General features: G+C 43.5%; 1 protein-coding gene across 4 annotated transcripts in view; it reads right to left on the bottom strand.

The window, feature by feature from the left end:
• The window catches only part of tcf3b (transcription factor 3b), a 31,071-nt gene extending 15,374 nt beyond the window's left edge, over positions 1-15,697 (bottom strand). Inside the window, exons 1-4 of one of the 4 annotated variants that reach the window (XM_018728170.2) lie at positions 15,269-15,697; positions 15,102-15,169; positions 9,000-9,101; positions 7,644-7,716 (exon numbers count right to left, since the gene is read on the bottom strand). In XM_018728170.2, coding sequence (XP_018583686.1) covers positions 7,644-7,716; positions 9,000-9,074 — 148 coding nt within the window. In that variant the 5' untranslated portion in view covers positions 9,075-9,101; positions 15,102-15,169; positions 15,269-15,697. Of the gene's footprint in view, positions 1-7,643; positions 7,717-8,999; positions 9,102-15,101 lie in introns of all 4 variants that reach the window. The other 3 variants (XM_018728171.2, XM_018728172.2, XM_018728173.2) reach the window with 3 other exon arrangements.
• Between the last annotated feature and the right edge of the window lie 10,535 nt (positions 15,698-26,232).

Below are 26,232 nucleotides of genomic sequence, written 5' to 3' on the forward strand. Positions count from 1 at the left end.
CTAGTACAAATCTGTCTGCCTTTAAAGTGTGGGCATGTAGTTGGAAGCCACTTGCAGAGGTGGCACATTTCACATCTCCTATATAAACAATATTCTAGTCAAAAATCCTATTTACTAGCTGAGGAATCTTGTGTTATGCATAACTGTCGCATGTGTCCTGATGAAATCCTGTCCAGCACTGTTTTCACATGAACGAGTAGAAAGTAAACATGTAAAAGTATTCCTTTAAAAACAAGAGCAACTGCTAAGGAAAGGAAAAGGCATTTTAAAGACTGCTGAAGCAGAAATGTCTAATAATCCCCCCTCCTCTCTGAGTCGTGTGCTAAAGCTGCTGAGGCTCTCTGGAGAAATGAGGCTTAATTGCATCCCGATTTGCATAATTGTGCATATTAATGCAACCACCTTATGAATATTCATATTTTCTTTTGATTTTTGTTGTCTAATTAAAACAAAGTGGGTGGGGGTGAGTTTGTGGGGGAGACTGAGAATGAATGATGAGGTTGAGGAAGAGGTGCATGCTCCTACACAACCCAAGACAGCCATTAGGTATGGAGGCCTGCAAACTATGCCCTGAATATGGGACTTGGACACCTTGAAGGCAGAAAATTTACACGCATAAATTGGTCACCCATTCTTCATTCCAACACCCTAACTGGTGAGAGCAAAACCATTACAGGGCCATCTTAAGACAGTCCCCACGTTACACTTTCGAGATGTACCCAAGGGATGGAGAACTTGTGGCATGGAAGTTGCCCATCAACAATATGCACTGTGGATTGGTGCTTCGTCATTCGGAGGTGTACCTCCACCCTGCCACTGAGAAATTCTGCATCACGAGTCACATATCTTTATGCCATGTTTAAACATGGTATGCACATCTAATGCAGCACACCGATTCCTGGCTGTGACACACACAATGCCACCACGTCTGCCAATCCACTGAGGTCATAAGCCATTGAAATGGAGGGCTACGTGAAAATGCCTGAGCACATTTAACGAAGGATATGTTTTGTAACACTGCAGCAATATTTGTAACTATCACAAAATGCATTAAAATGTACTGTAAGAATAATCCATGTTGTAACTGCTGAAGTTTCAGTTAATCGCTGAGGGAAATATCTGTCATACGATAAATGGCTAACAGAGTACCGTTAGACCTACACCTTTTACTGAATCACTCTTATAACAGGTGAACACACAAGCAAGAAAGACATTAAACTATGTTTAAAAAAAAAAATCAAGGTAAGACCCTAAGGGCAGTGACGTCAAAACAACTTTAGGGCACTGCAACAGACATCTTTAAAAACCATCATCAAGCTCCTAAGTGTTTGGCATTTGGTGTCCAAAAATGACATTTTAAGCAGAACTCAAGGTATGCATTAGTTACACAACTACATTTTGGCAAGGGAAATTAGCGTTCCAACTTCATTGTTTACCACATTTAGCAGAGTAATTAACTCAAAAGCAATTAGAGTCGGGTGCAGAGATGCTCTGAAGCGACAGACAGTGCACAGCTCTGCCAGGACCAAGTGTAAGAGAAATCAGCAGGAAGCCACTGCACAGGACTTAACACACCCCTGCCACTGCACCACAGAGGGACATCATCTTATTTTCAAGACAGGAGCCTAGGGGGTGCAGCAGCAAGTTCTACATGCAGACAGGGGTTATTACAAAAAACAAAAAAGATAGCGGCCTGAGAAAGTTCTAATTGTGCATACTAATGCAAACATATACATATTCATTAAGGTTCATGATTTTCATTCCTAATTAAAACAGATCTAACATGACAACGACCAGATAAAGTCACAGCATTCTAAGTAAGAATACTTATTTTACAAGGCAGATATTTGACACTAAACGTAAAATTTGTCCTTCGGTGCGAAATCTAAGGTTTAATAGTGAAATATTTTGATTAAATGCTGTTGGACTTAAGATCTTAGCGGTAGTTGATTAACACTGAACGCTGGCTCCCAACATCTGTCAGTAAATGCGGTGCACAACTGCCAGCTGGCAGCAGAACATTCATGGTGGGACTACAATCAGACTGTCAGCAGTCGCACGCTAAAACGTAAGGAAGATCTGAGCGAGTAGCACACAGCAGTTTTAAAGCACTTGCAGCAAGCTGAGGGCATGAGCCTAGATCTAACCTGGGAGGCAATACAATGACAACTACACTACTACTACAAATGCACAAACTAGCATTTAAAACAGTTTGTAACTTGCAGGTTGCGTCACAAGCAGTAGTCCGTGTACTTGAGCTAAAATAGATGGGGAATGAATGACAATACATTACATTTAGCAGATGCTTTTCTCCAAAGTGACTTCCAATGAACTCTATGTAGTGTTATCAGCCCACACACCTTATTCACCATGATGACTTACACTGCTAGATACACTACTTACACTGGGTCACTCATCCACACATCAGTGGAACACACTGTCACTCATACACACTGGGTGAACCTGAACAGCATGTCTTTGGACTGTGGGAGGAAACCCACGCAGACACGGGGAGGACGCGCGAACTCCACACAGACTGAGCAGGGCTCAAACCCACGTCCCCTCGCACCACCCAGGAGCCGAGAGACCGTGCCGCCCATGCTAACAGCTATTAAGATGACCATTACTAGGTACTGTAAAGTGTACAGATTTGTTTACAATTCAGACAGGTTGCAGTTAATGTTTCCTTCCATGCTTTACAGACCTGGTGGTTAGCCTTGCCTGAATATCACACAAAATTAGAACACAAGGAGGACCTCATTTCATTGCCATTGCAAAATGAAATGTTTGACCACAGCAACCGACAGCAGGGTTTTAAAGGATAATGGAAGAAACACTAATGCATTAAATTCTGGATGTATTTAAGAGAAATTGCCTTAAAATAAATGCAGACAGTTATGACCTTAAGATTTGGGTGCTGGATTTAGTTTAACACAATTTCAATAGTGCTTTTCATATTTTCCATAAGGAACTTGAGCATCTTGCAAAAAAGTGGTATACAAAGGCATTATGAAAAATCTGATATACTGGAATATAGCTTGTAACATGCCTAATTGCCACAATTCAAGTAAACTCCTTTATACAGCTTTATACTTTTTGCTCCTTTATCACACAAGCACTAACTTGTATAGGAAATCTTGCAAATATTTACAGCTTACATTTAAGTTAGTGGACGCTTTTCTCCAAAACAACTGACACTGTTAAGCTACTTACAATTACCTTTCTATACAGCTGTGTAATTTTACTGTAGCACTTAGGGTACGTACCTTGCTAAAGGTTACTACAGCTGAAGGTGAGAATAAAACCTGTAACCTTTCGGTCTGAAGGCAGCAGCTCTAACCACTAAGCTACCAGCTGTCAACTTCTAACAAACAACATTCCTAAATGATCAAACCAAATCTGAAATGAACTCAAGCAAATCACCTTATGTTTAAAGGTGCCTTAAGTTACAGGCATGGACCACACTGCCCCTCCAGTTCAAACAATTCAAACACTTTAGTTGGTGGTATAAGGGTATTGATCTTTTACACAAATAATGCCTTTTCTTCAGGAAAACTGAAGAGATACTGAACTGAAGTATGTACTTTGAACGTGCCCACGCCACCTTTTAAAGCCAAAAGAAACTTGATAATTTACTTTTGTATTTGCTAGAGAGAACTGCAACATTTTCTGAAACTCACAGGCAAGGAAGGCAATTTTTCAGAAGGGTTTGTTCTGAAAGAAAAAGTCCCCATATAGCCGGAAAAAGCACAGTCACTTGAGGGCGACGATGTTGTGCAATGGCAAGCTTGTACACAGAAGCCATGGGGGGAGGATATGTGATGCAGAGGTCCAGCTGTGAAAACTCCACCTGCACTTAGGTTGGTAAACCCCAGGCTAAGGCGAGAAGGTGGCAGGTGATGAGGCTGTAGACCTGTTACAGCTGCAAACAGAAGCAAGGAAACCCCCCCCCCCCCCCCACCGCAACCACAGGCTCTGCGCCAGGCCAGCATAAAGCATTAGGGAGGTGGTCTGAGGACAAGAGGGGGCTTCTTCACACCTTTAAAGTCACATCCTGTAATTCGGGGGGGGGCACATGCAAACAGGAGAAGGGGACATCCTTTAAGGTGCATTAGCCATGTTTTGCTTACTTTGGTAGAATTTTCACCCAGGAAGGTAAATTATGACAATATCTCACTTTCACAAGGAAGTAAAATGGGGAGAGGAAGGCTTACCTACCCTGTTTGCATTAGTACAGCCAGAGCAAAAAAGACTTAAGTAGAAACATTTCAGACTACAAGGTAATGCTTTTCAGTACTAGCTAGAAAACCTAGCAGATCACAAAAACTCATCCATGCAGAGACTAGAAGGGCTGCAATGGTCCAAAGACTAAAATATGGCTTCAGTTTCCGTACTGCAACGTTCATCTTATACACACAGACCAAGACAGCGAAGAAGTGAAAAGGAATCCTATGATGAATTTGGGAGGGACACCCTTTTCAGAAATTCTTTCTCAGGAAGCACATGCATGAGAATTCAGGCTGACAGGGACAATTATCGTTCGAGTCTTAAACTTGTTAAACCCCTCAAAATGATTTTATATTCCTTTGAAAGAAGTGAGCGCCCTGGAATGGAGAAAAAAACCCAGCTGAAAGGAAGGTACATTTTGGTGGTACATAAGGGTCATTTGAGTATGCAAATTATGTGCATTAAGCCTAAGCATACGTTTAACTACACAAAGTCTACATTAGGCATAAACTAGGGAGACACAGGCCTACTGACAAAACATTTGTCCATTCTTGCACAAAAAAAAAAAAAAAAAAAAAAAAAAAAACTGGTGGTCCACAATTTTTACTTTTAGCCCTTTCTTGAAAACGAACAGAAATCAAATCACATCTGGGAGCTCACCACAATTTTACTATTCATATGCACAATGAGAATTTCTGAAACCTGTACAAAGGGAAAACTCCCAGCTGCACTTCTCTCATAACAAAGCAACTGGGAATACAGTGGTTAGAGCTTCTACCTCCAGATCTACAGAAAGCAGGTTCAAATCCCACCTCAAGGTGCAGTACTCCTGAACTAAGTACTTGCCCTAAATTACTCCAGTAAAAATCACCCTGCTGCATAAATGGGTAAATAATTACAGGTAGTTTAACAAGTTGCTTTGGAGGAAAGCATCAGCTGAATAAATCAGGGTAAATGATAATCGTGACAGAACTAAGTTGCACCCCCCTTAACTCAGCATGATGCATACCGACTGATGTGAACCTAGCACAGACCAATTCAATAATTTTTGAATTAAAAGGATTTTCAGTGTTACTTTTCCACCTAGCACAAAGATGTAGTGACAGCACCACGTTCTCAAGAGGACATGTAGTGTGGGGTACCCCATCCTTGTCCTAGGTTTAGAAACTACTTTTAAAAAAAAGACAGACAAGATGGGACAAAATATTTATTTACTGAAAATAAAATCAGTAAAAGGAGTTGATTACATTTACAGATACAGCAGACACTTTTCTCCAAACCAACATAAAACTCAAGAGTATACAAAAGTGTATTACATAAGACAGTTCACCTAATACTAGCTGTATAAGAAATAAGTTCTAGACCTGCTTGAGTCTGGTCACTGTGTGCCATTTCAATATTGCATATTATGTTCACAACTGGGTTTAAACAAGAACACAATATTAAGCACTTGGTGATTGTGACAAAGGAAAGCAAGGTCCTAAAAATTTTAGATGAACATGAATAAATTTTAGATGTTAGCCAACAGCTGCAAAAACATTTATGGAAACAAAATGTAGTGCAATGCATATTAGAATGTTTAATGAGAAAATGAATTAGTGACTTGTCCCAGAAAAATTAAGCCATTTTGCCTTCTGTTACAAATACATCATTTCACAATGAAAAAACAAATAGTCACTAGAACATTAGCAGTAGTTTTTGCCAAACCATTCAAAATACAAACTACTGACCGATTTTGCATGGCATTAACTGCCTGGAAGAGAAAGCATAAGCAAACAGCCTAAATGGGGTGGCACAGTGGGACAGCGAGTAGCACTGCTGCCTCACAGCGCCTGGGCGGTCCAAGAGAATGTGGGTTTGTTCCCCGCTCAGTCTGTGTGGGTTTCCTCCGGGTGTTCCGGTTTCCTCCCAGTCCAAAGACTGGCTGTTCAGGTTTCCCCATAGTGAGTGAGTGACACACAGAGAGAGAGTTTCACCGATGTATGGATGAGTGAATCAGTGTAAGTACTGTACCTAGCAGTGTAAGTCTTCGGATGCTCTGGTTTCCTCCCACAGTCCAAAGACATGCTGTTCTGTTGCCCCCATAGTGTGTGAGTGACAGAGAGAGAGCGTGTGTGTGTTCCACTGATGTATGGATGAGTGACCCAGTGTAAGTAGTGCATCTAGTAGTGTAAATCACCTTGGTGAATAAGGTGTGTGGGCTAGTAACACTACATAGAATCCACTGTAAGTCACTTTGGAGAAAAGCATCAAAGTGAATAAATGTAACAAAAATAAATTACAGCAAGGCAAAGTTTTTGCTAGGATTTAGTAGGTCAAGTTACCGTGGGGGAAAGGCATAAGGATCACATTTATACATAATTTTAAAAAAAAGGGGGGGGGAAGAAAAAAAAAAAAAAAGCATTGCTATGGGGAAGAAGTCAGTTCTATCACCATGTGAAGTCTGAAAAGAGCTAGCATAACTACACAGAAGCTGCAGAACAAGTTTATTCACAGATTCAAATCCTAGCACATATTTCCTATCCTTTATTACTTTCTAAATACCAACAGGAAAGATTTAAGTGGTTTAAAAAGACTTTAATGTTTAATATTTTCATTGTCAACATGTCAAAATATAAGCAAACACTCCAAATAGCATATCTACATGAACACAAAGCCAGAACAAAATGTTTTCTGATCTAACATTATGAAAAGGTTTTTATCCCTTAAGACATCTGTTAGCAAAGAACTGGTTCATCCTTAAAAATTTAAGTTCTGAAAGAACTTTCCAAGAGAGGCAGAATTCCCCCTGCACCTGCATACTGCCTCTCCAACAGTTTCCTTTCCCCCCTATTGACACCCAGTCAGCAACAAAATTCTGGAGTGTCACTCAACGACATACAAGACATCTACAAAACACAAACTTCATACGCAGCCTTAAGGTTTTACCCTCTTCAACCAATTTTGGCTTTGAGTTATAAAAATGAAAAGGTGGATGGCGGACACAACAAAAGCAGCCATGCATGTGTTCTCCTGCCTGAGCCTCCTGTGGGCTGCAGGAGCACAGAGATGATCAAAAGCAGCAGGGTTGGGCTGAGGTGGCATGAACTGAGGGTAATGACAGGGGAGAGCCAGGGAGTGGGAACATGTCCATAGCTTATGTACCTCCCCCACAATAAGGTTACACCACAGATCAGCATACACACAGGAATATGACTCAAGCTAGGCCATGCACACCATCATTCAGACACGTTAAGTAGTAATTCCGTACGAAAGACCATTTTTATTCATTAGTCTGGTAAGGAAGTATACAACGGATTTTTACTAGTGACATTCTTTTAAAAATAAAGTGCTATTGACCATATCTGTCTCAGAAAAGGATTCCAACCCCAAGAATTCACAATAAAGCTCTGAGAAATGAGAAAAAAGGCGCTTACTTGATCCGCCAAACTGGCTGCTGGCAAGCGTGGTTGGTCTGTTCTTCCCATTAGGCACTGGTGGAGCAAACATCTACAAGGAGAGAGTGAGATTAGCATTTCTTCACAAGCTATCTGGTAAACACACAGAAAAAGTGTACCATGTATCTTGCTTTTAAAAAGACCTCTGCCTCATATTGAAAACACTTCTAATATTTCTTATTCTAGTACCCTTGTGTACATTAACCATTAAATGTACATATTTGAAAGTAGTTGGAAACAGAACAATACGTTATCAGAGCGGCAGCATTGTACGATGAAGTTACTCAGCGCTACGTAACTTGGACACAGTTTACAATCAAGTGAAGGATCAAGGATGGAGTGAAAAATGTATACCCAATGGCTTCCGTGCAATAAAACTATCAGTAATTTCCATTGCCCAAGTTCAAGGACTGATTCACAACTGAAATTCTAATTAGCAGTAAAATTCAAAAATACTTCAGCTGGGCAGGTAACATGACAAATTTCAATAACAATCTGCTACCGCGTATCTACAAAAACCACCAAAGTTTGAAAGTTTCCATTTCAACCAACTCAGCGAACCTTAGCTGTTCAATTAGTCTCCCTACAGCTCTGCCCCCTCCCATGTCCTTGAAGCAGTGTACACCCTGACACCACACATTTCAAATGTCCTACCTACAAACTTTCAAAGGCACAAGCATTTTCAGGTTATTTGTAATGGTGTTTCTAAAGTTTGGGTTGCAGACAAATATCCAGACAGCTGTTATGTTCCAGCTGTATTTAGCAACCAGTAAGTTAAAAAGCAGCAAGGTTTGTTTTTGGATTTACCATAGTACAATACCACAAACATCCAAAAACCAAAAAGAATTTACTTCCAGACAATCTAATACCATATATTACTACCAGTCAAAGCAGCAAATGATTTGTACTTCAAAGGTTAAAATGGGACAACACTTGTGCCCAGCAGTTATCTGTAACTTCCAAGCTATTGCCAGTGATGACTCTACACTTGTGTGTATGAGTCATGCATCAAGAGATGGCACATCCCCTTGATGTCTCATTCAGCCATTCTGCAGTGTTGTAAAAATGTAGTGTTTGCCATATATAGCAGCTCAGAAAACACCTGAGAAAACAAAGCCCTAGTTCTAGGGTTCACTAATTTTAAGACATGAGCAGAAATGTTAACTACATCAAGAATTTTAGCTTTGCTGCATATGCTTGGACATAAGTATAAACTGATGAAAACTACTTAAATATGTTTTGATAATCACTGAAGTAGTCAGCCAAGACTGTCTGCACCAGCTACAGTAGATAAACTGCCTCTCAACCAGTTTCCTGATGCCAACCAACTCTTACCGCACTGAAATCCAGGAGGTCACTGAGTTCCTTGTCTGTTCCCACTACAGCCATTCTGTGCTGCTGCTCGTTCATGCCACTCAGTCTCAACCAGAAACAAGCCTATGAGGAAATAAGTGGAAAGGACAGCGTAAGCACTACAGGACTTGAGGGAAGGAAAAAAAAAAAATGCAGCCATGAAATGAAATAAAAAAAAAAACTTGAATCAAAACATTAGTGCGTTAATTTCAATGAAGACAGCAGCAATTTATTCAAAGTTTCAAAAAAGCTTGTTCTTTCTCAGCACCTGTATTACATATCAAAGTCCACCAGTTTGACCAGCATCAAGAGGTGATATGCAAGAGGAATGCACAGAACCAGCATGCAAACAGTATACATTATTCATAGGAAATCTATCCATGAGGAAAAGTCCCTCCTGCATCAAGGCAGGCCAGGAATGACTATGATCCAAATATGCAGCCCTGCATCACCATCACAGGAATTAGGTTTATACTTCAGTGTTCTTGAAGGAACTTGCACTGAACCCAAATCACAAAAAAAAAAAAACCTTGGAGTACCATACTAAACTGAAATCTCAGTATTTTGTTAGTTTTAAACCACTTTAGAAGTTACAAGATAACTCTGAAAAGGCCTATAGCTAAGGAACAGAACTGAAAGAAATGCATCAAAATTAAACAGTACTTAGATGTTGCTTACTGAGACTGGAAAATGCATGTAGCATTGCTTAGTTTGCGAAAAGTATTTTATAAAGAACTACATATTAATGGGAAACACAAAATTGAAACATTTAGATGGAAGCAAATTTTGTGCAAACACCAATATGCAGAAAACCTTTATACAGTGGCTGCAAAAAGAGGGTAAAATTCTCCACAGATAAGTAAAAAAAAAATTCTCAGTTGATATAGGTCTGCTTAACCAAATAGCATGAGCACTGGGAATCATGAAGGATTATTTCCTCACTTGCATCCTTCACACACAGGTACCAGGCCTTCTCTTTCAAATTAGCAGGCCAACCATTTGTGCTCCATCCTTGATAGTGACTCAAAGATGAGAACAAGTTCTCATACAGCCCAGGGCCTTTCCTTTTTTTTTTTTAAAATATATATATATATATATATATATATATATATATATATATAAAAACACTTAGATGAGAAAGCCAGGTATTCTCTCTTGATCAGAAGTGATGTAGAGCCACAAGTTGTCCAGCAAAGGTGACAGTTGTCATCATGACAATGAACATATCCTGTTCTCATGCAAAACTTCAAATCTGACCTCCTGGACAACATATCACATTTTCACAAAATCCACTGAATCATGTGCTTGTTACAATAGTGCTTAACACACTATTACTGCATTTCAGGATGGCCAGAATGAACAGAAATGCTTGTCTTGTAACAGATAGCAATCCAGTAATTTAATTTTCCAACATTATTAAAAACATGTACAGGTAGTCTGACTTACAACACAGATGACTTTTGATAACCCAGATACACAACAGCTGTACCATCAACTGTTATTTCAGCGCCAACGTTTGGTTGCAACGTTTCACGACTGCTCCATCGCATCTTAAGCAGAGTTCAACAACAACTGACCGCACTCACTGACCACTGATTTGGTCCATTAACGATTTAATAATAAAAAAAAAAAAAGTTTGCGGAACATTTCATTTGATTCCATTCGTTTAACACTGGTTAAGTGGGAAAAGTATTCTTGCAGTGCAGCAAAGAAAAAGCAAAAAGATTTAAAAATGAGTGCGAAAATTGAGCAACATAAAAATACTATACTCCATTTCTATTAGTATTTTAACATGACTAATTAGTGAAATTTATGAGGGAAAATATATAAAAGCCCTATTATACAACATAGCATTTATGCATTTTTATATATAAATCCATATTCATTAACAGCTTGCCCTGATCAGGGTCACATAGTGGCCTAGAGCCATCCTAGAATCATCAGGCGCGAGGGGATTACACCCTGGATGGGACACCAGTCCATTGCAAGGTAGCCACAGCACCCATACATTCTCACAGTCTCTCTCACACACACACACACACACACACACACACACCATAGACAATTTACCATCACCAATCCACCTCAACTGCATGTCTTTAGACTGTTGTAAGTCAAGGACTACCTGTACTTATTTACAATATGACACAAAGGCTTTCAGGAAACATGATAAATGTGGGAAGAACTTCAAGTTTGGTATGCTGTATTGTTTCTGAACTTTCAATTCCCCAAGATGGTCACAAATGGAAAGGTTTAACTATCTAAAAAATTACATCTAAAGTTCACTAAACAGGAATTACTACAATGCTTATTGAACACTAAACTATCATTCAAACAGTCCAATGTAAAAATGAGATGCAACACATACAAGTCTGTCAGGCTAAAACAAAAGTATATACCACTTACATTTAGCTGATGCACTTCTCCAAAGCAACTCAATGTTAAGCTGCTTACACTGGTCTGCCCTTTCATATAGCCAGCCAACTTTTTACTGGATGAATTCAGCATAGGTGCCTTACTCAAGGGTACTGCAGCAGGAAGTGGGATCCAAACTGGTGAGTGCCAAGTCTAAGGGCCAACACTCATGCTCTTAGTCCACCCACCATGAAAGGTTTTCATACCTGACAAGTTAACTACACATTCAGTTAAGCATATTGTGGCAAAAGGCACATCTACACCAACTTGAACTCACTAAAGGATCAGAAATAAAGCCTGAACTGAATTCACGCAGGCTGCCTGAGTAGTTCCACTGCATAAGTAATTTCCTGTTGACTAAAGTGCAAGGAACATTTCTCCATCTGACCTGATGCATTTCAGCAGTGCAAGTGTTTGAGTTTGCCAGAGCTTTATTTTTTACACAGCCAGTCTTCACTTTGACATTAATTTTCTGTCCATCAAACAATGGTATCTTACAAAGAGTAAGAAGTGTGAGACAGACACCAGGTCAAGAGAATTACAATGAAATTGCAGTCTAAGGTTTTACTGGATGAAGGAATGTGCATAAGTATGAAATTCAGCACTGAACAACAAAATTCTTCCTCATAGAATGTGTGACAATCACATTTTAAGAGATATTTCTAAACTAAAAACCCGACAGCCTTAGATAAAGACCAACCGATTTACTGAATGATATGGAAGGGGAATAGCTACAGAGGAGGAAAAAAAAAACTGAAATTAGCACTGAATAATCTCTGGGAAAGAAAAACTACATCAAGCATAAACAAAACTACACAAACTAAATGCAGAGAGCAAAAAAGTTTTAAGAAACACCTTACACTAGCATCAAGCAACAACCATGGGGAGAGAGTTCAACCACTTACACAGCTCTGTTGCCATTATTCATAATTAGACATCTTCCACAAAGAGTCATATTTTGGCAAGAAGCTTCATTGTATTCCCTAAAAACCTGATAGGCTATGGATGTTGCTACTGCAGCCAAATATATGACAAAATGACTTTTTAAAGAAAACCTTTTGTGCTTCTTAGGCTAGGCCACAGACTCATGGTACACACAGATAAACACTGACATTACACATGAATAACTGTATGGCACCTAGACAAGACTTGGGCACCGACAGGTGGAGTTGTTTCACAACCACGAAAACACTACTTATCCTGCTACAGCCCCAACACAGCACAGAGCATTACATCCATTCTCGTAATACTGAGCAATCCAACTTCATTTCTTGTTCAGTTGACATCGGTCCAAGGCAAGTCACGCTACACAAGCAGCTTTACAATGACTTATCCAGTTACACGACAATGTATTTTAACCCTATCAATTTAGGGTATTACAGCAGGAGCAGGATTTGAACCCAGTCAGTGCCCTCCCATTATAAGGCAAGAAACTTAACCCTCTGTACTACCTTCTTCACCATTAACAGCAAACAACATCTTGATCCCCTTATGGCTACAACTGGATTTAAGTCATTTAACATGCATGGTAGAGGGTCATAAAGAAAAGCTACTGGAATCATATTACATTATATTTATACTTTACATCTTTCTTAGAAATATGTTGTACATGATAATCTAAACAGATAAAAAGGAAGTGCATTAGAAAAAAAAATTATGGGCCATCATTTAAAATATTTAACTGAAAGTTGAAAACGAACCAGTTCCTAGGTTGGACATCTTATTCCATCACCACATACAGAAAACACTGACCTCATGATGCAGCTTGTAACTCGGATGCTCATCTGAGCTGAAGTCCAAAAAACAGTGAAGTACATTTCAAAGCCAACAAAGTTTCTGGAGCTCACCGTACTACAAAGACCCAGGTTGACCACTCCAACCACTGCTGTATTACCCTTGAGCAAAAGTACTTAACCAAAATTACTTAAGTGTTAAAAAAAAAAAGTATAAATGGGTAAATCACTAAGAAGCTTAACACCAAGTCGCTTAAGAGGAAAGAGTCACATAAATGTGACTGCAACAGGTCACCAAAACAGTGGTGAACACAAGGAAGGAGCAAATAGTCTATAGACGTGCTGCTCTCTTTCCATCCGTTCACACAAATCAAACATCGCAACATTCCATTGTGTGCAGCCAGGGCAAGGTGGGCATCTAGACACGACACCGCAAGCGCTGCTCTTCACCACCGGTGTTCCTTGATGTTCCATCAAACTGCCCATGGACAGGGAAACAAACCAATAAACTCTCTAACATGTTAAAACCATATCACCCTGATTTACCTCAACCACAACACAGGGGCAGCAAGCAGCACAGCGGTTAAACCTGCTGCCTTTGGACTCTTGAGGTTGCAGGTTTGAATCCACCTCCTGCCGCACCACAGAGCGAGGTACCTACCCTGCAATGCTTCAGTAAAAGTAGTTACCTGGCTGTAGAAATAGGCAAGTAACCGTAAGCAGGGTCAACCAAGTCGCTTTGGAGAAAAGCCAAGTGAACGGAAAACACTTTGGTTTGGTTAGAGCTGCCACACTGCACCCGAGGAGCCAGGTTCGAATCCCACCTTCAGCTGTAGCGCTCTGGTACTCACGTTCAAGTGACGCGATACAAATGACCATGCTGAGGGAACGCACTGCGAGTAGACTACCACCTCACTACTAGTCTAGTATGTCGCTTCAGTTCAGAGAAAAGCGTCAGGTAAACAAACCGTAAAGACGCCGCGTTTGAAGTTAGTGCCCGAAAAGAGGCGAAATTTAAACTTGTGGAAAATTACATTTTAGAAAAAAGCCCCGTTTTACTTCTCCCTTTTTCCTCGACAAAATTAATGGCTGCTGAGGCCACCAGTTGATTCCGACAGGAGCGGAGTGGAGAGTCGGAGTAAGTCGGTCCTCCTCCGCGCTGCTGCGCAAAACCGCGCAGTGGTCCGTCCACCACACACCGAACGGCAAACCGCCACGACACACACACACGGGTGTTTCTTTAAAATTCTGTCTAGTGCGAGCTGGCGGGACGCTCGGTACGTGTGTCGCACTCTCTACACAAAGAGCGGCGCGAGGCCACGCGCTGACCGCCAGTCAGTGTCCGCCGCGCGCGCCGCCTCGGATTCTCATAGCGGGTCGCCGGTCGGTCGCAGCGTCGAGCTCGGACTCACACGGGTGTGTGTGTGTGCCGTAGGACTTTCTTTCTAAACGTGCAACACACAATTAATATTCGAGTCCGGCACCACCACCACCACCAGCAGCAGCTCCTGCCTGGACTGTTACCCGTAACCCGAGCGAGCGCCAAACAAAACACACAGCTGAGCTGAAGTTTTCGTACGTCGGAAAAACACGGCAGCACAAGGACAAGGAGAACTAACTCAAAAGTAGCGGTGTGTGTGCGAATGATCCCTGTGTGTGTGGGGTGAGGAGGAAAGGGGGGGGGGGGACAGCAACGCTCGGTCCGCTCGCCAACTTGTCATCTTGTTATGAGAAAGTGAACAAAGGGGCGAGAGAGAGCGCGTAGGGTCCCACACACACACACTCACGAACTACACGCACACAGCCACAACACACTCCCCCAAACTTCTCCATCTCTCCCAAGTTCAGCATTTAACGATTAATAACGCCCCTGAAATTAGCCACTCCGCGCTCACTTTGCAACTCGTCCCAAAATGCCTGTTTGAGGCTGTTTTACCTTTTCTTTGTTTGTTCGCTTTTTGGTTTTTCAAACGTCTGGCATCCAACAGTACAAAAAGACTCAGACTGCACCTCGCAGGAGGGAAGAAGAACATAAAACTTCAAGAGAATTCAGTCACACGGCTTCAAGCGGAAAATATCAGCAGGTCAGCTCGGGTTCTCCACCTCCGCAATGCTCGCCCCTTCAGCCGGAGTCCTTCGCGTAGAAAAAAACGGCCTTTTCGCATCCGAACTACGGCTCTGCGGTATTCCTTTTCGTCGCGACAATCGAGTTCATTTCATCCTCCGAGAAGACATCTTAACAACCTCCATCCACATTGTCAGACCCAACACCGTATCCTTCCGCACGAAAAGGGGAGCTCAACGCGAGCGGTGTCCAATTTCACACACCCGAACTAAAAGCTTGTCATTTTTCGCTCGGGCCGCGAAAGGCGTGAAACGGTGATTCCAGTTAAGGCATCGCCGATTCGTGTTAATTTGGTGCCATTAAAAACGAGCGTATGTAGCTGAATACAACTGCGCTTCGGAACTATGCTCGTTAGCGGATGAAAACCTACGAAAAGTTAGCTGCGATAGAGCAGGAGCAGCACGAGATAGAACGATAAACCTGCAGTGATCTGGCCAATAGGATGGCGGCAGTCATAGACGAGCAGCTGCACCTACCAATCGTCTGTCGGCTCTCAAGGCAAGGGCCAGTCCCGTTCTCCATGCTCGGCCTCCCTGTGCGCTCGGTGAGGCAGACTGTCCAAAGGGGGCCTGGACTCGAGAGATCGTGCAATCGTTCAATTTCCTGCTCGATGTTCCCTCCTCTTCTTATCAGTTCGTTTACCATTCGTTGTACTTTTCGTTACACAAGTATGTTGTTTTGTGCTAAAAGCTCTACTAGTAGCTCTTTCCAAGTCTTTGGTGTGACTTGTGGTTAATAAAAAAAAAAAAAAAAAAAAAAACATGGGGAAAAAACCGTTAACAGTAATGACCACCATTCCTGCTGTGGTGACTACTGAGAAAATATTAATGTGGGGATGATTTTTAGGATGCGTGTATTTTTTTTCTTCTGCGTTATAATGCCCAAAATGGCTCTTTCCCTCAAAAAGTGTCCGGTATCAGCCTCTGAAGTACACATAATACACACCACACTTGAATGACACTTTAGGCATCCAGCTCCCAAAGTCACAAATTAGTTATGAATTTGCACTGACGGTGCGACATATATCCTAAATATCCTAAAATAGTATATTGAAGCGTCACCTGCTTTTGTTTTATACTTGCTGCCGTTTCCACTTGTATGCTCCTATAGGCGTATACATTTCCCTGTAAATACTTGTACAATTTGTACACCAGTAACTTTGAAGTTATTCCATTACTTTAATTTTAAATGTTCCAAACCACCCGCCACATCGTATTCCTTGCACGTGCAAATCTCCTTGCCCGTTTGCAACTTCTCTGCTCGTGCCATATGTAGTTTACCATATTTACCATACTTTGTTTACCTGTGTGTTGCCGCCTAGCAACCTTTCACCTCTTTCCGGTGAAATAATAAGGGACAAAAGAGCGCTTCCGCAGAGAATGCGCTTTCTGGCTTCTACTCTGCTAACAGCATGTGTCATGAAATGGAGAACAAATGGCCCTCGTGTGGCCCAGACCGAGTCGTTGTACCTCGGGTGGAGAGGAGGGAGAGGGTGCGGGACCTCGAGAGTTCGGGGATCATAACAGAGCAGTTTGTTGGGGGAGGGGAGCGTGGCGCAGCACCGCGGCGAGCGGGGGAGGGAGGGAGGGAGGGAAGAAGGAGGGAATGGGGGTATGCAGCGTAACGTTTCCGTGTTCCCTTCCAGTAGATCGCAGTTAGGAAGAGGGCATTTTGGCCCATCAGGTTTGTGATAGTGCTACTGCCAGCGGGACTGGAGCTTGACACGAATTCAGGACGTGGTGAGGAGCAGGTTTAAAGGCAGGGTAAAGAGGTTGCTCCTAAACTTGGCAGCAAAAGCTACCGGTATCCGCGTTTATAGCCCGAGAGGTGCGACATCGAGAGGAGCCGACAAGGCGAACGGGGTGCAAAGTGAAAAGACAGGCAAGGCCAAGAAAGCGAGGAGAGATCCTTGGGACGTTCGGACGGCTCCGCGGACATCCGTTGGAGGTGGCGGCCCTACGAGCGCCGCCGGTGACCGCCTTTCCCGCACGCCCGAGACCCCAAGTCCTAATTACGCAGATTACAGAATACGAGAGGCAGGACAGGATGATGGTGTCCAGTGGGACATGTTTGGGAAATAATCAAATGGGTTCCCCAGGAGGCAAGAGAAAGCTACTGTGAGGTGTGATAATTACCCCCTTGGGCCAATGTGCAATGTGTTGGCGGCTTGGGGACGGGAAGAATGTACTCATACCTACTGGGACCCACATGTAGAAATTCATTAGAAAAACTGGAAAGGCAGCATGCATGTCATTTTGTTCGCGTTTGATCTTACCCTTGTTTATACATATCCTTTGCAAGTACTTACCGGAACGCAAAAGGATATTTGAGTGACGTCAGCGCGTGTTCCGAACTTGTACTTCATCTCCCCAGCTTTGGGAACATTTGATCTCATGAACCGTTTTTGTGTTGTTTTGACTTTGCAATGCAAGTCGAAAATAATTGCCCAAAGTAAGTGCGATCTTAATTTGTAAAGTGAAACAAACTTTTTCGATATGTTTAACGCGTTCGCGATGTTTAGCATAATAAACTTTTAGAAGAGCAGATGGATAGGATAGCATGATCCCTGTAAGTTCGCTAATGTTCATTGTTTCCAATGGGTTGACCGTACCCTTGGAAAATAGCAAATACTTTTATTTTGCGTGATTCAAAACTTTTGCAAGGCTTTCAAATAATCTGTTTCCAAGTTGGTTTTTGAAAAGACTTGTTGCAAAACACATGGCTGTAATAGTAACCTATTTCATAGTAATTACCTGCTCCTTAGCATCCAGATTGTATTAAGATTTGTGAAGAATTGTGCCTACATACAGTAGATCATCCAGGTCTGAAAACTGAGGCTGGGCAGAATAAGTTTGTATTCAATAATCCATTTACAGTAAATAATTAACTTGTTTAATTATGCTGTATAATTTTAATGTAAGAAAACATGTTGATGGCCCTGTACCTTAAATCACAACATATGAAAGGCTTGCTGTTGCAAAATGCAGTCAGTCTTGTCATGTTACATTAAGCTTAAGTTTTCGTTTGGGAGAAGGAGATGGTTATTTTGAAAAACACACTCGGTGAGTGTAAAAAAAAAAAAAAGAAAAATTAGAAAAGTTAGAGGACTTTTCAACATAGGTGGGCGCTTGAGTACATGAGAACAGTGAGACTTGTCAGTTAATCAAGGAAGTCTGAAGTAAGCTCGGCAGCACAGCGGCGCAGTGAGTAGCACTGTTGTCTCACAATGCCTGAGTGGTGTGAGAGGACATGGGTTCGATCCCTGCACAGTCTGTGTAGAATTTGCATGTTCTCCCTGTGTTTGCGTGGGTTTCTGCCAGGTGCTCTGGTTTCCTCCCACAGTCCAAGGACATGCTGTTCAGGTTCCCCCATAGTGTGTGAGTGACAGAGAGTGTGTTCTGCTGATGTATGGATGAATGACCCATTGGAAGTAGTAGTATCTAGCAGTGTAAGTCACCATGGTGAATAAGGTGTGTGAGCTGATAACACTACAGAGTTCATTGGAAGCTGCTTTGGAGAAAAGCAGCTGCTAAATAAATAAATGTATGTAAATGTAACAACTATGCAAAACAAGAAGAGCCATGGGCAGATGATGAGTTAAATGGAAGACTATTGTAAGGACCATGATGTCTTACAAAAACAAGCTGTAACTATACAACTGGTGTCATAACAATGTGCCTGAATGAAACAAAAACTAAGAATAATGCCTGAAAAAATTCTCTCTGTTGTATTACAAAATTTGGAATTGCCTATATGACCATGAAAGTTACACTTCTTGACTTTCTTATCTTGTATTACATTTGAGCATACAAGCTTATTTCTAAGATGTGAAGACCACCGTTCGAAAGATTTCTGTTTTCGTTGCCTTGACCTTAACTCTAAAGCTCCTGCCAAATCCCCGAGGTAGCAGTGCTCTGTGTGGCTTCTGCGCTTGAGGAAGCTGTGAATTTAGTTCCTATTTAGGAGGAAATCACACCGTACAAGTCACGCAATTTCCCTAATAGGCCAATTGTCATTGCAGTTATTAGGTCGATCTTTAATGCAACGGATATTGCACAAAAAAATCACAGGCCTCTGTGTTCACAGTCTAGGATGTTTCTTTGTGAAGCTAAACTATAACAAAAAAAATTGAAGCTTATAAAAACAGATCTGTCATTTTTTTGCTCTATTATTTTCTCAGTGTCAATACACTGCAACTATGTTAAGAGATGATATATAATAATCCTTGAAATGCTCACTGATCATCAAGGTGGTTGTTTGCAATCTAGCTTCTTTCTCTGTGAATATGTGAACTATAACTAAAGACTGAAGCTCCCCAACACTATCGTTTTGCACGTTTCAGTATTATTGCGCTACTGCTTTCAGTAAAACGTCATATATGAACAACAATTCAAGCGTGACCGCTAAGTAAGGTTTGTATTTGCACATAAATATATGTGAAAAATGTAACAGGACTTGTAAAACCTCTGACTGCAAGTTACACTTACCTGTTTAGCTAATGCTTTTTTCCAAATGGACTTATAACGTTAAGCTACTTGTAATTAATTACCCATTTATACAGCTGGGTAGTATTTACTGGAGCAATTTAGGGTAAGTACCTTTCTCAAGGGGGGTACAGTGGCACAGTGGGTTTGGCTGGGGCCTGCTCTCCAGTGGGTCTGGGGTTTGAGTCCTGCTTAGGGTGCCTTGCAATGGACTGGCATCCCATCCTGGGTGTGTCTCCTCCCCCTCCAGCCTTGCGCCCTGTGTTAGGCTCCGATTCGCCACCACCCCGCTTGGGATAAGCGGCTTCAGCCAGCGTGTGTGTACCTTCCTTGAGAGTACTACAGCCAGAAGCGGGGATCAAACCTACAACCTTCAGGCCCAAAGGCAGAAGCTCTGACCGCTTTACCACCACCTGTCTCCGCACTTGCTTCTTAATATATGAGACATGGAGTAATTTTGAAATGCAGAACGCTCAAAACCCACCTGATGTGGAACTCAGAAAAGAAACGCATCGCTCGCCATCAGAATAAATCAAACATGGCACGGAGCATTGGCACATGGTGCCGCCAGGTTAAAGCTGCGGAGCTCAAGGCCAAGTCCAAACCCGGCTCGTCCTGTTCGGGCGCTGCCTTTTCCCCTGCCGCCTGGGGATGTTCTTCTGGGTCGGCTACTCGCGCCGTTCAGAAGGGGAGCGCCTCGAACCGGGCCTCATTTGAAATGCGTGTAAATCCCATCGAATGGAGCATCTTCCGTATCCTGAGCTTCCACGGACAAACTTTGGGGTCTTGACAACCCTACCTGGGTAAGTCAGAAACCAACGGAGCGCCAAGCAGAGGCTCCGATCCCATCGCTTGCACACAGGCGTAAACACGTCAGATTGCGTATACTGTGTTTAGCCATCATTTTAAGGCGGAACAAAAGATGGTGTGCGGCTCACGACCGAGTCCTGCGCGCAGTGCCATCGCTCGCTGTGAAGAACAAACACCGCAGTAGCACTGAGCTCTGCAGCAGTGATGTGGGACACAGCAAGCTCTGGGTGCAAGTCTCTTTCTTCTTCAGTGCAGCACAGGATACCGTGCTTCTGTGGGGCTTTGCGGTTTTCGCAGTACCTTACCTGCCTTTCACGGCTGCCCCCGATCTTCAGAAAACCACCATGTACTGCAAGGCTGTTCAGGTTTGGCGCGATGCGACGAAGGCACCTTCGGCTGGCGTGGGGGGTTGAGCGGATGGGTTTAGGATTCCAGCCCGAGAGGAGAGAACAACGAGACCTCCTTCAGGCTCTTATCCCTCCCATCTACTCAACTTGTTCCACGATCGCCGTCTCCTTTTGTGACCTTTCAGCAAATTTCCCCTCTGTTGCGTCCCCGTGTTGGAAACGGCTTTGACTTTCACGTTTTTTTTGGGACGTGCGTTTCCGCGGCTTGTAGAGGAGCTGCTACACAGAGGCGCCGCTGGAGGGAGAGGAGATGGATGGCTTTGGCTTGCTGCCCATGTTCGCTCCTGCCTCTCTCCCAGCAAGGGGGAGGAGAAGGGAGTCTATCTGTTTTGCGTCCGCTGCTCTTGGTAAACCGACCCCCGCTGAGCCAGCGCTATGGGAAGACAGACAGGGAATGTCCTAATCGAGCCTCCTGCCGCCCCCTTTGCCTCGGCCTCTGGCACTTAGAAAAGAACAAGCGAGTAACTCACGTGACGGTTCACGCCGCCGGCACTCCAATGGCACTTTACAACAAGAATCACGCTGAGCCCCCTCCCGCACTCACAGGGGTTGTTATGACCATTAATTTATTGAACTGGCAAAAAAAAATTACGAAAAGATATTAAACAACATAAATGAGATTCTCATGCGTCTGAAACATGGCACAAGGTGCCGCGGGAAGTGAATGGCTCTGATTTACAGGTGACGCCTCCCCGGAACGATTAACGGAAGGCAGGAAAATAAGGACACGTGACTGAGTGTGACCATAAGAGCTACGGAACACGCTGGAAAGACGCCGCGGAGCCCGTTCCAGAGTCGAACTGGTTAGAGATGAGGTGTGACTGACTGCGGCCGATTCGCACGTCGACGTGTGAAGCGCGGGTCCATTGTTTCCCAGCATCTTTGGGGAGTGTGAAGCTGTGAAGGGGGACATGCGGTGTATGTTGCGCTGTTCTATCAAAGACCAAGTGGGACGCCTCTGGGCTAACCCCCTGCACCTCCCCTCTGAAGTGCATCTGACGCCCCCGCCTTCCTGGAATCCCACTACTGTGATGCCTTTTTTCTTCTCCTTTATCTTTTTTTTTTTTCTTTTTCATTTGGGTTACCCCGGTACAGCTGCCCACGCTCAGTGTACAGTTGCACAAAGAACACGCATCCTGTTGACAAACCAGGTACCTCACAACTGCGCTACTGTGCAGCTCTGTGGTTGCGGGAGTAAGAAAGATAGCGAAGAGGAAGAAGTGAGCGTTGGGGGAGGAGGTGCAGAGCAACAAACACACACTTATAATCAGTTATATAACTGCATTTGAAGATGTGTTTTATTATCCTACACCACTTTCTAGTTCCTTCAAGAAAGGACTTGGGCAAAGCAGAGTTGCATCAGGCTGTATCAATATCTGGGAAAAATAGATATATTTAGAGCACCCTGGTTAAGTTGCTCTTAAGAGCATACAGTCATGCGCTGCTTAATGACGTTTCGCTCAGCGACTGACCGCATGTACGACGGCGGTCCCAAAACATTATAATGGCGCTGAAAAGTTATCGACCAGCGACGTCGTAGTGCAACATGTTACTCACGTGTTCGTGGTGCTGCTGTAAACAAACCTACTGCGCTGCCAGTTGTATAAAAGTACAACACAGTTATGTACAGTGCATAATACTTGATAATGATAAATACCTGATACTGCTGTATGTATTTACTACACTGTACTTGTTATTTTATAGTCTACTCTTTCTACTTGTACGAAAGTTTAATGTAAAACTGTATGCTGTGTTATGCCGGCAGCAGCATCATAAATCTTGTGTTTACCGCGTCTCTTGACTGCATCGAGGATATACCATTTAGGTTTGTATAAGTACACTCTATGATCGAGGCTATACCATCTAGGTGTGTATAAGTACACTGATCAAGGCTATACCATCGAGGTGTGCATAAAGACACTGTGATCGAGGCTATACCATCTAGGTGGTTATAAGTACACTCTATGATCGAGGCTATACCGTCTAGGTGTGCATAAAGACACTTATCGAGACTATACCATCTAGATGTGTATAAGTTCACTCTGTGATTGAGGCTATACCATGTAGGTGGTTATAAGTACACTCTATGATTGAGGCTATACTATCCAGGTGTGCATAAAGACACTGATCAAGACTATACCATCTAGATGTGTACAAGTACACTCTATGATCGAAGCTATACCATCTAGTTATGTATAAGTCCACTCTACGATGTTCACACAATGACGAAATCACCCAACGACGCATTTCTCAGAACGTATCCCCATCGTTAAATGATGCGTGTCTGTATGTGGCCTGAGCCAGGTGGCAAAGCGACGAGGAATGGCCTAGACGTAAGGGCTGTGGATCGCTGTTCAAGCTTGTTCTTCTAGAATGCTCTAAAGAAGAACCAGAGGGAGGAGAGCTAGAAGAGGAAGCGATGTCATGAAACGGGGATGGACGTGAGGATGGGGGCTGGGGGAGGTGTGGTTGTTAGCGGAGCACTGGGTCACCAATAAGAGCGGTAACAACAGCGTTCGCGTGGAGGACGGGGAGGTGGCGCAAACGTGCCGAGAACATGACGTCACCTCTTCTCCACAACACAGCTGCTGCTGCCATCACGCACTTCCTGCCAAGATACCTGAGCCTTCTTTTCGGCGGCGAGTGCGTGGAGGCGGGGTGGGGCGGGGCAGGCCGGGGGGCTACAGTGAGCCATAGGGTGCTTTCGACTGGCGCGCTGCAACACCGCCTCACTTTTTCCAGCGCCCCCACGTCAGTGCACATGTTTCCTCATATTGTGTGCTGTTGTTTGCCTGCGCGTGTGTGTCCCCCCCTTCCCCGGCCGCGGTTAGTGACCGCGCACATCCTGCTGCGGGCTCTTAATTTAATCTGCCACATCTTCCTCCACTGCAGCCTCCTCGCTGGCCTGCCCTCTGTTTCGGCTGGCTTTTGGCTGCGCTTTTCCATTTTCCGCCATACTTTCTGCCCTCGGTGCGAGGAAACCGCTCCACGTCGGAAGAATAACCGTTTGGAAATGAGTCGGTGGGTGTGTCACCGATTCCCCGGGGGATTTCACACCGAACGGCTATTCTCTCCCTAACAACCAAGGACTGCGCGTGTGTGCGTGTCGTCGTATAACAATATCGACGATGCAAATGAGGTCAAAGCAGAGATCACGTGACCGCAAAAGTCATCAGGGTACAGTGCTACACAATACTGTACAGTGTGTGTCTGTTCCCGGGGTTTTCATGGTCATAAACGCAGAAGTAAAGGGACCACCGACTGAGCTCTGCTGTACGGATCGGTTTGCTGCACAATAGATGCGTTGAACAACCGGACTGTTGGAATCTGTGGTGTGAATGCACACATGCGCGCGCATGCACACACACGCGCATGCATGCATGCATAAGGTGTGTGTGTGACTGCCGCGTGGCTGCTCTCGCTCCGGACTCCATGATACCGGCCTTCAACTCTGGCTCCTCAAGTTGGAGACCGAGTCTCCGTGGCCTTTCTTTCTCTTTTATTTCTTCCTTCCTCTTCTTCCTTTCCTCCCCCTTTTACACAGATTAGAATTAATTAGCAATCAAAGGGACTCAGGAGACTTCAGGCTCTTAATTACCTACTCATTTGCATTTGTGCATATTAATGACTGCAGAGTTTCATGGGGGGTTTTTTGCCGCAGTCATTTAAAGGCACCTCGCCCTCGTTCTCTCGGGAGGAGGATGGCCAGGGGCTGGGCTGCAGGCCTTCAAGAGACCCCCAGTAGCGGCCCGTGGGGGATGGGGGACGGGGGAAAGTAGGGTAGAGGGCTAAAGGGCCAACGTCCCTGATCAACATGAGAAAGGAGAGCATCTCACATAAAGCTGAAGCATCAGCACATTAAATTAATTAGCCACGCAATCTGGAAAAAACCAAAGTCACAAAGAAAACGAAGCCCTTCTTCAGCATGTGTTACCCAGAAGCACAAGTACGCGCTGACTGGAACACAGGAGATTTCAAATGTAAAACTTATCTTTAAATAAATAGTCCAAAATATAGTCTATAAACATACAGTCCAAAGACATGCTGTTCAGGTTTCCCCATAGTGTGTGTGAGTGATGCAGAAAGTGTGTTCCACTGATGTATGGATGAGTGACCCAGTGTAAGCAGTGTATCTAGCAGTGCAAGTCTTTGGGTGCTCTGGTTTCCTCCCACAGTCCAAAGACATGCTGTTCAGGTCCCCCATAGTGTGTGAGTGACAGAGAGAGTGTGTGTTTTCCACTGATGTATGGATGAGTGACCCAGTGTAAGTAGTGTATCTAGCAGTGTAAGTCACCACGGTGAATAAGGTGTGTGGGCTGGTAACGCTACATGGAGTTCATTGGAAGTCGCTTTGGGGAAAAGCGTCTGCTAAATAAAGTAAACGTAAATATCTTAAAAGAAAAATTTGACTAGCCTTAAAAGTACAGTGCACATATTCTGATGAAAGGATACCTTTGGCTATGCGGCAGGAAGGCTCGATAGAGAAGGGTAGATTCCCCTGTTGGACATGAGAGTCTGTTCAAAAGTCTGAAGGGTTTAAACGTACTTTGAACCCTCTGATTTACTCCCGAGTATTAAATACGTTCCGTTAAGCACAGGTGAAGTAAAATGTTCAAGGTTAGGAATCTGAGGGAAGACGATATGTTTTTTTCAGACACATAGGAACGCTAGAGGGTCCAGACCCCTTAGCGATGAACCGGTGGACTTGTCCTCTGGTGTTGACATGAAACACACAGATTGATGTGGAGGACAGAGCGGAGACACCAGACACCCATCAGCGATGGCTCCAGTGAAACCTGGATGTAATTGAAATATATCTTGTAAGAGGGAAAAAAGCATTAGGTTTTAGGCCTTATCATTTAAAGTTCTCTCTAAATACAGCAGGTGTCATAGTAGTTAAGAACACAGGTCTGCAACTGCAGGTTGCTGGTTCAAGTCCGTTCCACAGTTTCAGTACCCTTGAAGGCACTGAACCGATACAGTAAGAATACCCTGCTGTAGAAATGGGTGAAACACCGCAAGTTGTTCCAGGTGAAACAAGCAACGAAATAATAATAAACACCAATATGAGATGCAGCGAATGATGGACGTTCACATAAGCGCTGCATACGAACATGATCCTGCACCTCTGTATGATACGAGGGGGCGTCGGATCTTTCTGCGATGTCGAAGGTGTCTAACCAGGAACCCGCTACAACGGCGCGGAGCTCACTAGCTGCTTCAGGAAAGCAGTCGCTATGC

The sequence above is a fragment of the Scleropages formosus genome, chromosome 9 (assembly GCF_900964775.1).
Source record: "Scleropages formosus chromosome 9, fSclFor1.1, whole genome shotgun sequence".
Taxonomy (NCBI): domain Eukaryota; kingdom Metazoa; phylum Chordata; class Actinopteri; order Osteoglossiformes; family Osteoglossidae; genus Scleropages; species Scleropages formosus.